A 10,917-nucleotide genomic window follows, 5' to 3' on the forward strand; every position below is an offset into this window, starting at 1 on the left:
CTTGCACTGCCCAGTGGTACAGAAGACTTTGTTGTTTATACCGATGCGTCGAAGAAGGGTCTTGGTGCAGTGCTGATGCAACGTGGAAAGGTTATAGCTTATGCTTCTCGCCAGTTGAAAGACTATGAGAAGAATTATCCTACGCATGATCTGGAACTGGCAGCTGTGGTTTTCGTCCTGAAAATCTTGAGACACTACTTATATGGCAAAAAGTGTGAAATTTTCACGGACCACAAGATTTTAAAGTATTTGTTTTCGCAGAAAGAAATCAATATGCGATAGAGACGGTGGTTAGAGCTTGTCAAAGATTATGATGTGACGATTAGTTACCACCCTGGGAAGGCGATTGTTGTAGCGTATGCATTGAGCCGTAAGTCGAGTTCCTCTTTGAGTTCTATGATCCAGAAACCGTTGTTGTTAGACTTGCAACGAGAAGAGATATACTTTTGATTGTATATATATACTGAAAATATATTCATGTTAAGAAATTTTAAATCATTCTTTCCTCTAAGTAAATTTTTAAAATTCCGCTATTATTTTATGAGATCAGTCAAGGGCGTTACACGTAGAGACAGTTGAAAGTTCACGAGAAAAACTACCCCACTCATGATCTTGAGCTTGCAGCGGTAGTATTTGTTTTGAAGATTTTGAGACATTACTTATATGGGGAGAAGTACAAGATTTTCATCGACCATAAAAGTTTGAAATACTTCTTCACCCAAAAAGAGTTGAATATACGACAACGAAGATGGCTCGAGTTGGTGAAAGACTACGGCAGTGAGATTAGCTACCATCCAAGAAAAGCTAATGTAGTGGCAGACGCATTAAGTCGAAAGACATCAAATATTACTCAATTGTCTCTTCAAAGACAACTGCAGTCCGAGATGCAGCGGTTTGAGCTTACAGTGTATGATAGAGGCGAGGCCCCTAATCTTGCCACCTTGACAGCACAGTCAACTTTGAGAGATAGAATCCGCGAGGGACAGTCCACTGATGAGCAATTGCAAAAGTGGAGAGTTAGAGATGCAGCCAAAGGCCGAAAGTAGTATTCCGAGGTGGATGGTATAGTTCGTTATCGAGATCGTTTATGGGTTCCTAGTGACGATTCTTTGAGGGAGCTCATTATGAAGAAAGCTCATGACTCGCCATATTCCATTCATCCTCGAAGCAGGAAGATGTACAAAGATCTTCAATTTTTATATTGTTGGCCGGGCATGAAGCGTGATATTCTATGTTTTGTGACTGAGTTTTTGACATTTCAACAAGTCAAAGTGGAGCATCAGAGGCCAGCGGAGAAGTTTAGGCCAATTCCTATTCCCGAGTGGAAATGAGAAAATATTACTATGCACTTTGTTTTGGGATTGCCGAGGACTATCAAGGGATTTAATACTCTATGGGTGATAGTGGATCGTCTTACGAAATCAGTGCATTTTCTACCTATCAAGATGACATTCACCATGATACAGTATGCCGACCTGTATATTCGAGAGATAGTTTGTCTGCATGTGATTCCCGTATCTATTGTTTCTGACAGAGATCCGAGATTTACATCGTCATTCTGGAAAAGTCTTCATGCAGCGATGGGGACCAAATTGATATTCAGCACAACATTCCATCTTCAAACCGATGGTCAGTCTGAAAGAGTTATTCAAATTTTAGAGGATTTACTGTGAGCTTGTGTGATCGATTTCCAAGGAAGTTGGGAACCGAAATTACCTCTAGTGGAGTTTACCTATAATAATAGCTATCAATAATCTATTGGGATGGCTCCTTTTGAGGCACTTTATGAAACAAAATATAGATCACCTATTCATTGGGACGAGGTTGGCGAAATAAGGGAAATTGGTCCTGACGTGATCGAGCAGACAACCAAGCTAGTAGTCAAAATTCGAGAGAGAATGAAGACTGTACAAATCCGACATAAAATTATGCCGACAAGAGAAGAAGAGACCTAGAGTTTGCAGTGGGAGACCACGTATTTGTGAAAATAGCACCTATGTACGGTGTTATGCTATTTGGCAAGAAAGGAAAACTTAGTCCAAGATTCATAGGGCCATTTGAGATTTTGGAGAGAGTTGGAACACTAGCCTATAGAGTGGCATTTCCACCGATTCTATATGAAGTACACAATGTGTATCATATCTCGATGCTGCGAAAGTACATGTCGAACCCATCACATGTACTACATTATGAACCTCTGCAATTAACTCCAAATACGACTTATGAAAAAAGACCTACCAAAATCTTGGGTAGGCAAGAAAGGAAACTCCGAAACAAAGTCATTTCAATGGTCAAGGTCAAGTGGCTGATTCACTCGGAGGAAGAAGCTACTTGGAAAACCGAGAAGGACTTGAGGAGTGGATACCCGGAGCTATTCGGTAAGTTCTAATTTCGATGATGAAATTTTATTTAAGGGGGGAAGGAATTGTGCACTTATCAAACCCCCCAAAATTAAAATTTTGCTAGTCCCGAGCAAAATAAAATAAAAGCAAATAATCAAGAAAAAATTAACGCTAACGACTATAGTCATGGATATGCAAAAAGTGATATTGGCCTCCGACGTATCTATTTTCATGTAATTCACGATTTCCCAAGAGTCACGTGTGTGTGTGGTATGTCAATGTTCGTTTACCCAATCGAATGCTCAAATAGAGTTGTAATACCCATTCGCCTTACAGAATCAAGAAATCCTCAGTTCAGTGCAGCTCACACTTCATTAAAATACAAATTCACATTCATAGATCACATAGGACTTTATCGGTGATTAATTGGCTCAATAAATATTCAACAAAAATATACCAAAGATGAAATCACACCATGAGATGCTTGCATGCAAATGATTAAAGTCTATACGTGTTGACGATGTTTTTCAGGTATCCATAGGCTTGACTTGAACAACTTTTCTCCACTAGTATATTGGATAAATGTGACAAGGTTAATAGGTCTTGTAGGCTTGTAACGTTAGGCCACGGCTCACGGCTACAATAAAAGGTATGGAAATCAAAATTTTTGAGAAATAATCAAATCTTCATCATTTTCACTATCATTTCATTCACCATCATTTTATTGTTTTCTTCCCAATCATATCCTCCATTTTCAAATTTTTTCTTTTTCACCACTTTTGTTTGATTCATTCCTTTGATTTTTTCTCTTTTCCTTATTTTTTTTTGTCTATTTTCAACTCATTTTTGCACAATTCAATTTTTTTTTTTCAAGGATTATTTGAATCACTACAACACCCATGAACTTATTTCTCTCAAAATTAGGTAGGACAATAAGTGTATAAGCTTCATTAGGTAGTCATTGTGGGATGTAGAATAGATACAAGTGGGAGCTAATTGTATGTCATTGACATACATCACTTGATTTTTTGTAGGCTCAAAATGGGACACTAGGGATATTTCATGTGCATTTGGTCGGCTCGAAGGCTCAAAAAGGCTCCAAAGATCGCCTAAATCATTCCTATGTCGCATATTATCTGTATTTCGCCTCGAAAAGTGTTCAAGCAAATTCTAGATTTCCGTCAATCCATTAGTCAACTAATACAAACTAATCACATGCATTTGTTCAACCAAACTGATATACGAGGTAGGTACACAAGAAATTGTAAGCATCTCAATTAATTCGAAGCTCAAAGGGCTACAATTGACAGTAAACAAAGAACAAAGGCCCAAAGATATTGTGAAAAAATTTCCTCGATCATTTCTATGTTTGCAAAAGTATCAATCAATGTCATGCAAGAATTACCAAAAATCAGATCTCCCTCATCTATTTAGCATCACAGGAACGCAACTTGTCTCTAAGCAACGATAGTATCAACAAACACGACAGTGCAAAATAATTGTGACTCCTAAGTTATCATGAACACATATATACTTCAGGATCGCAATTCAATTATCATCATCGGTCACACATTTTACTTATCCACGACTTTTCCTAAAAAATCTAGCATGCAATAAATAAAAACTAAAGAAAGAAAAAAAATCAATTTAACTACTGAGCAATAAAAATAATACTAACACGCAACGCAAGCAAGAAATTTCACCCCCCCCCCCCAAACTTAAAATATGCATTGTCCTCAATGTATAGAAATAAAGAACACGACAACACATACCTCGCGCACGAGTGTCAGAACTCGGGGCTCCAGTCATCGTTCGCAGCATCTTCATCATCATCGTCCATGGGCTGCGGCGGTGATAGATCTGATGGTGGGTACTGTGGTGGCCAGGCTGGATGTGGTGGAAAGGGGGCATCCTCGGGTCTCATGGGTGGAAAACATTGGGCGAGCACCGATGTGAATTCCATCATATAAGACATGAAAGTATTAGTAGTGTGTCGGTGTTCGGCCAACTCTTGGCACTGAGCCCGCATATCATGTTCCATTCGGAACACCCTGTCTCGAAAACTGACTCGAGGGATCGACGGTGGTGGCGGCGGCTGGCTTTCTCTGGCCCTCTTATTATAAGCTGCCCTAGCATCTTGTCTTTCCAATTCGCTTTCAAAGCGCACGCGGTCTGGAGTATATACCGTGATTGGGCCCTTTGCTTACAAAACCTGTTCATCTGCTCCCCATTGCACACCGGGATTAAGACATAGTGGAGTGATATTATGTGGACAAGGGAGGCTGACGGTCTCATGAGTCCCGTACCAGCACGCATGATAAAACTGTTAATGAGCTTCTCAAGATCCACGGTCTTCCCAGTCATTATGGCGTAAATCAACGCCACTTTATCCTTTGTAATTTCTATCTGATGTGATGAGGGCATGATTCGTGATAGAATAAAAGATGCCCAATTGCAAGGGTCACGGCGTAATTCAGACTTCTTCAGAGTGACTGGAGAGCCTTGATTCAAGCGCCACTCTGCACCCTCGATGCATAAGTTCCTGATAATCGCATCGTAATCCACATTGCCAGTAATCAAAGCAGTATACTCGTCATTTTCATAACTCGGCAGATTATAGATAGCATTAATGGTTGCCGAATCGAAATAGACCAGTTGCCCTCGTACCAAAACTCTGTAGTCCTCGTGTTTGATTCTCAGATTAGCATAAAATTCCCGGACTATAGATATAACTGCATGTGGCAGTGACTGGACTATATCTAACCACCCTCTTTGCTCAACCTCTTCAATTATCGGACAGTCAGGGTAAGTCAGATCTAACCCTCTTTCATTAATAATTGACCTATACAGGGTGCTCTTGTAAACCCTGAAGGCTTCCTTGTTCCAAAATTTATTAGCATCGTAGGAACGAGAAGAGGAAGCCACATCCTTCGATCTCTTTTTAGGCGGCATGATTATCAACAATATCCACACTTATAATCAACAAATATAGACACAATGGCACCCACAATGCTTGATATCTGAAAATTGACCCAAACTATAACAAACAGAAGAAACGGTAACCTTGAGTGTAGAAGATTAACCGTAGATGACACTCAGCGGCGGCGGCAGAGGCGGTGGAGCGGCGACGGCGGCGTCTGGGTGTTGGTGGTGGGTGTGAGTGCTTGTTGGAGTGGATGCCTTGAGGTGGTGGAGTGTTTTGGGGGTGGAGGTTTGTGTTGTGGGTGAATTTGGATTTTTGGAGGAGAGGATTTGGAATGAGAGTGATTTTTTGGAGAGGAATTTGAAGGAGGAGGCGGCTGTTTTCAGGGTGAGGAAATTTTTGTGCCAAATTTCATAAGTTAGGTTATAAAAAAGGTGGGGCTGTACGCGGCGCGCGCGGTCGCGGGAGAAGTGGCGTGGCCGCGCGCGCACCTCTGTCGTCTGCCAATAATTGAGGGCACGCGGCTGCGCGTAAAGTGGCGCGGCCGCACACGCGCCTTTGGTGATCTTCATTAATTGAGGGCGCGCGGTCGCGCGAGATGTCGCGCTACTGCGCGTATGCTTCTGTGTGTCAGGGTTGATGAGGCGCGCGCGGTAGCACGAGACATGGCGCAGCCGCGCGCAAGCTTCTGTGCTACCCACGGGTTCTGAGCGCGCTGGTGCGCGAGATGTTGCGCGGTGGCGCGCATGCGTCTGTCCCCTTTTTTTTTAATGTAAAAAAACACACCTGCAAAAATTAAAGCAATTCAAATCAATACGCGAAATGAACAGTTAAAATCAACAAATAAAATATAAAAAATAAACAAAATGAATGCGAAAAATAATCGTGGGTTGCCTCCCACAAAGCGTTTGGTTTAATGTCATCAGCCCGACTACCAATCCTGATCAATTAGGTTCACCCAGACTAATATTGTCAATATTCCTCACTTCAGTTCCATAGTACTCCTTAACCCGCTGTCCATTGACTTTGAAAGTTCGTCCATCACTGCACCTCAGCTCGATAGCCCCATGAGGATATACTGTTTCCACTACAAATGGCCCTGACCAACGCGATTTCAACTTACCAGGAAACAACTTCAGACGAGAATTGAATAGCAGTACTTGTTGTCCGGGTTTGAGTTCCCTTCGTTTAATAATTTTGTCATGTCATTTCTTGGTCTGCTCTTTATAGATCTTAGCATTCTCATATGCATCATTACGGAATTCCTCCATCTCATTCAACTGCAGTTTTCTGACATCGCTAGAAGCTTTCAGGTCGAAGTTCCACTTTTTAACTGCCTAGAATGCTCGGTGCTCCAGTTCCAGTGGCAAGTGGCATGCCTTCCCAAATACTAGCCTATAGGGAGACATCCCAATAGGCGTTTTGAATGCAGTTCGATAAGCCCATAATGCATCATCCAACTTAACGGCCCAATCTTTCTGGTTGGTGTTGGCAATTTTTTCCAGTATTTGTTTAATTTCCCGATTGGATACTTCAGCTAGTCCATTTGCCTGAGGATGGTATGCTAGGGCCACTTTGTGCTTCACACTGTATTTAGCCAAAAGTGAGTTGAAAACTCTATTGATTAAATGCGTACCTTCGTCACTTAAGATGGCTCTCGGTGTTCCAAACCTTGTGAAGATGTTCTTATGCACGAATTTAACTACAACATGAGCATCATTAGTATTTGTAGCGATTGCTTCTACCCATTTCGAAACATAATCCACAGCTAATAAAATATAAAAAATTACCAAAAGAAGGAGGAAAGGGTCCCATGAAATCTATACCCCAAACGTCAAAAAGTTCCACTTCCAAAACATTTATCAGTGGTAATTCGTGATGCCTAGAGATGTTTCCTAACGTCTGGCATCTATCACATTATTTTACTAAGGTATAGCTATCATTAAACAAACTAGGCCAATAAAAACCAGATTGCAATACCTTAGCTGCTGTTCTTGACGCTCCAAAATGTCCACCATATGGTGAAGAATAGCATTTCTCCAGAATTTGATGTGCTTCGATACCCTCCACGCATCTCCTAATCACTTGGTCAGCACACCTCTTATACAAAAATGGATCATCCCAATAATAGAATTTGATATCATGGACGAACTTCTTCTTCTGATGATAGCTCAAATCTGGAGGAAGGGTACCACAAGACAAAAAAATTTGCGATATCAGCAAACCAAGGAATTACCGTGTTTACCTCAAAGAGTTGCTCATTCGGGAATGTTTCTTGTATAGCTCCCTCTTCTTTCTTATCCTCCTGCTCAAGCCTCGACAAGTGGTCAGCTACTTGATTCTCACTACCCTTTTTATCCTTGACCTCAAAGTCAAATTCTTGTAATAGCAAAATCCAATTTATCAAGCGTGGTTTTGCATCCTTCTTGGCAAATAGGTAGAGAATAGCTGCATGGTCAGTGAAACGATTACCTTTGTGCCAATCAAATAAAGTCTGAATTTGTCGAAGGCAAATACTACTGTAAGCATCTCCTTCTCGGTCGTAGTGTAATTTTGCTGTGCAGCCTCCATTGTGCGGCTTGCGTAGTAAATTTCTCTAAACATCTTTTCCCTTCTTTGGCCTAATACAGCGCCCACTGCATAATCACTTGCATCACACATGAGCTCAAAGGGCTCCTTCCAGTCCGGCACTATCATGATCGGTGTAGTCACCAATGCCATTTTGATCTTCTCGAATTCTTGCAAACAATCATCATCAAATATAAAAGTCGACTCCTTTTCAAGCAAGTTACACAGGGGTTTAGTAAACTTAGAAAAATCTCTAATAAATCTACGATAAAACCCCGCGTGTCCTAGAAAGCTCCTTATTCCTTTGATGTTCTTTGGTGGGGGAAGTTTTTTGATGACAACCACTTTGGCTCTATCTACCTCTAATCCCTGAGAAGATACTTTATGTCCAAGAACAATGCCCTCTTGGACCATAAAATGGCATTTCTCCCAATTAAGAACTAGGTTCTTTTCTTGACATCTCTGCAAAACAAGGGATAAGTTATGTAAACAATGATAAAATGAAGAGCCAAATACCAAGAAGTCGTCCATGAAGACTTTCATTATTTCCCCCACCATGTCTGCGAATATGGACATCATGCACCTTTGAAAAGTAGCAGGCGCATTGCATAGCCCAAAAGGCATTCTCCTAAAGGCAAACGTGCCATAAGGACACGTGAAAGTAGTCTTCTCCTGATCTTCTGACGCTATAGCAATTTGGTTATAACCTGAATAACCATCTAAAAAACAGTAATGACAATAACCAGCAAGTCTATCAAGAATTTGATCAATAAAAGGCAGAGAAAAATTATATTTACGTGTGGCATTGTTTAATTTTCGATAATCAATACATACTCGCCATCCAGTCACGGTACGAGTAGATATTAGTTCATCATTTTCATTTCTAACCACAGTTATTCCACCCTTTTTAGGCACAACTTGTACAGGAGATACCCAACTACTCTCAGAAATGGCATAAATTACACCAACAATCAGTAATTTCAGTACCTCGTTTTTCACGACCTCTTTCATTGCTGGGTTCAACCTCCTCTGGTGGCCCACATAAGGAGTACACGACTTCTCCATCAAAATTTTATGCATGCATATAGTGGGGCTAATTCCCCTAATATCATAAATCGACCATCATAGTGCATTTTTATATTCCCTCAACACTCTCAATAATTTATCTTTTTCAGCACATGTAAGAGAGGAAGAGATGATTACCGGATATGTAGACTTCTCACCTAAAAATGCATAACAAAGGTAGCTTGGCAGTTCCTTCAAGTCAGGAGAAGGTGGTTTTACCTCAATTTTCTCATTTACATTCAACTCCTCAGGCGGTGCATCTTTTCTCCTTTCTTTCTGCAGTGCTTCAAGAGCCACCAGCTGCTCTTTCACTTCCCAATTGTCTTCATCAACAGTTCCTGCAGCGCTTATCAAACAGCTCTTTAAAGGATCCCTTGTTCCTGCACATTCAAGAGACATACATGAGTCTATAACATCAATACTCTTACAATTGCTTACCTCATTTGATCCCTTCATGGCGTGATAGATGTTAAAAATGACTGCTTCTCCACCAACTCTCAAGGTGAGTTCACCCTTATGCACATCTATCAATGCCCTTCCAGTTGCCAGAAACGGTCTCCCAAAGATTAATGGAGCATCATGATCTTCCTCCATATCTAGAATCACAAAATCAGCAGGAAAAATAAATTTATCTACTTTTACCAGTACATCCTCGACTATCCCACGTGGGTACGTGAGACTTCTGTCTGCAAGTTGTAAGGTGATCGTAGTTGGTTTAACTTCTCCAAGCTCCAGTTCCCTGTAGATAGAAAATGGCATCAAATTAATACTTGCTCCCAAATCACATAAAGCTTTACTACATTTAGAACCACCAATAAAGCAAGGAATAGTAAAACTCCCTTGATCTTTTAATTTTTGTGGTAGCTTCTTTTGCAGTATGGCGCTACATTCTTCAGTCAGTTTCACAGTCTCAAACTCCTGCTGCTTCCTCTTCTTGGACATCACATCTTTAATAAACTTTGCATAATTCGGCATTTGCTCCAAAGCATCAGCAAATGATATGTTGATGTGTATCTCCTTAAAAATCTCTAAGAACTTTGCAAATTGATCATCCAAATTCTTCTTTTTGAACCTCTGAGGGTATGGAAGAGTCGGCTTAAATACTGGAGGTTGTTAAACTTCAGCTTTAGGTCCCTCAGTTTCACCTTCTTTAACTGTCTTCTCACTTTCCACTCTCTCTTTAGGACTTTGTACCTCCAATTCCTTTCCACTCCTTAAAGTGACTGCCTTACACTGCTCTTTTGGGTTAACCTTCGTGTCACTCGGAAATTGACTCCTGTTCTGATCCCTCAAGGCATTAGCCAATTGTCCGATTTGCGTCTCCAAAGATTTCATTGTGGCCCCCATATTTCCCATGTGAGTCTCCATATTGTCAAGACGAGACTCAGTCCTCGCCATTCTCTTTCCAGATTCAGCAACAAACATTCCCACTAAATCTTCAAATGAAGGCTTTCCTTCCCCCTTTGATGTATTGAACCTCGGTGGAGGATTCAACACATTTTTATTATTCGCATAAGAAAAATTTTCATGATTTCTCAATCCTGGATGATAAGTATTAGGAGGAGGGTTACCTCGATATCCTCCGAATCCACCAAAATTTCGGTTGTTGATATACCGAGCTTCTTCAGGAAGAGATTGTTCTTCAGCAACAATCGATGGACCCTCAGTCTCTGCTGTGCTCACTTTGTTCATAGCTGCTAGTTGTGTGGTCAGTGCAGACACTTGTGCAGTGAGTGACGTAATCAGATCCACAGCATAAACCCCAACTGCACTCTTCACTCTAGATCTCTCAGTCGGCCACGGGTAGCTATTTATATTCATCTGCTCAAGCAAGTCATAGGCTTGCTCAGGAGATTTGGCAAAGATTGTACCACCAGCTGCTGCATCCACTGTTCCTCTTGTTTGCCCATTTAGACCGTTGTAAAATAATTCAATCTGAATTCAGTCTTCAAAGCCATGATTCAGGCACTTCCTCAATAACTCTTTATATATTTCCCAAGCTTCGTACAACTGCTCAAA

The 10,917-nt window shown here is 41.0% G+C and overlaps 1 protein-coding gene across 1 annotated transcript; it reads right to left on the bottom strand.

The window, feature by feature from the left end:
• Positions 1-5,420: 5,420 nt before the first annotated feature.
• On the bottom strand, positions 5,421-8,898 carry LOC142519706 (uncharacterized). Its single transcript, XM_075622736.1, has 9 exons — positions 8,736-8,898; positions 8,350-8,540; positions 8,013-8,202; positions 7,738-7,901; positions 7,511-7,624; positions 7,281-7,365; positions 6,902-7,033; positions 6,224-6,364; positions 5,421-5,641 (listed from the first exon to the last, which is right to left on the bottom strand). The coding sequence occupies exons 1-9, from the start codon at positions 8,896-8,898 to the stop codon at positions 5,421-5,423; spliced, it is 1,401 nt and encodes a 466-aa protein (XP_075478851.1).
• Positions 8,899-10,917: the final 2,019 nt, after the last annotated feature.

This window comes from Primulina tabacum, chromosome 11, assembly GCF_025594145.1.
Source record: "Primulina tabacum isolate GXHZ01 chromosome 11, ASM2559414v2, whole genome shotgun sequence".
Classification (NCBI taxonomy): Eukaryota; Viridiplantae; Streptophyta; class Magnoliopsida; order Lamiales; family Gesneriaceae; genus Primulina; species Primulina tabacum.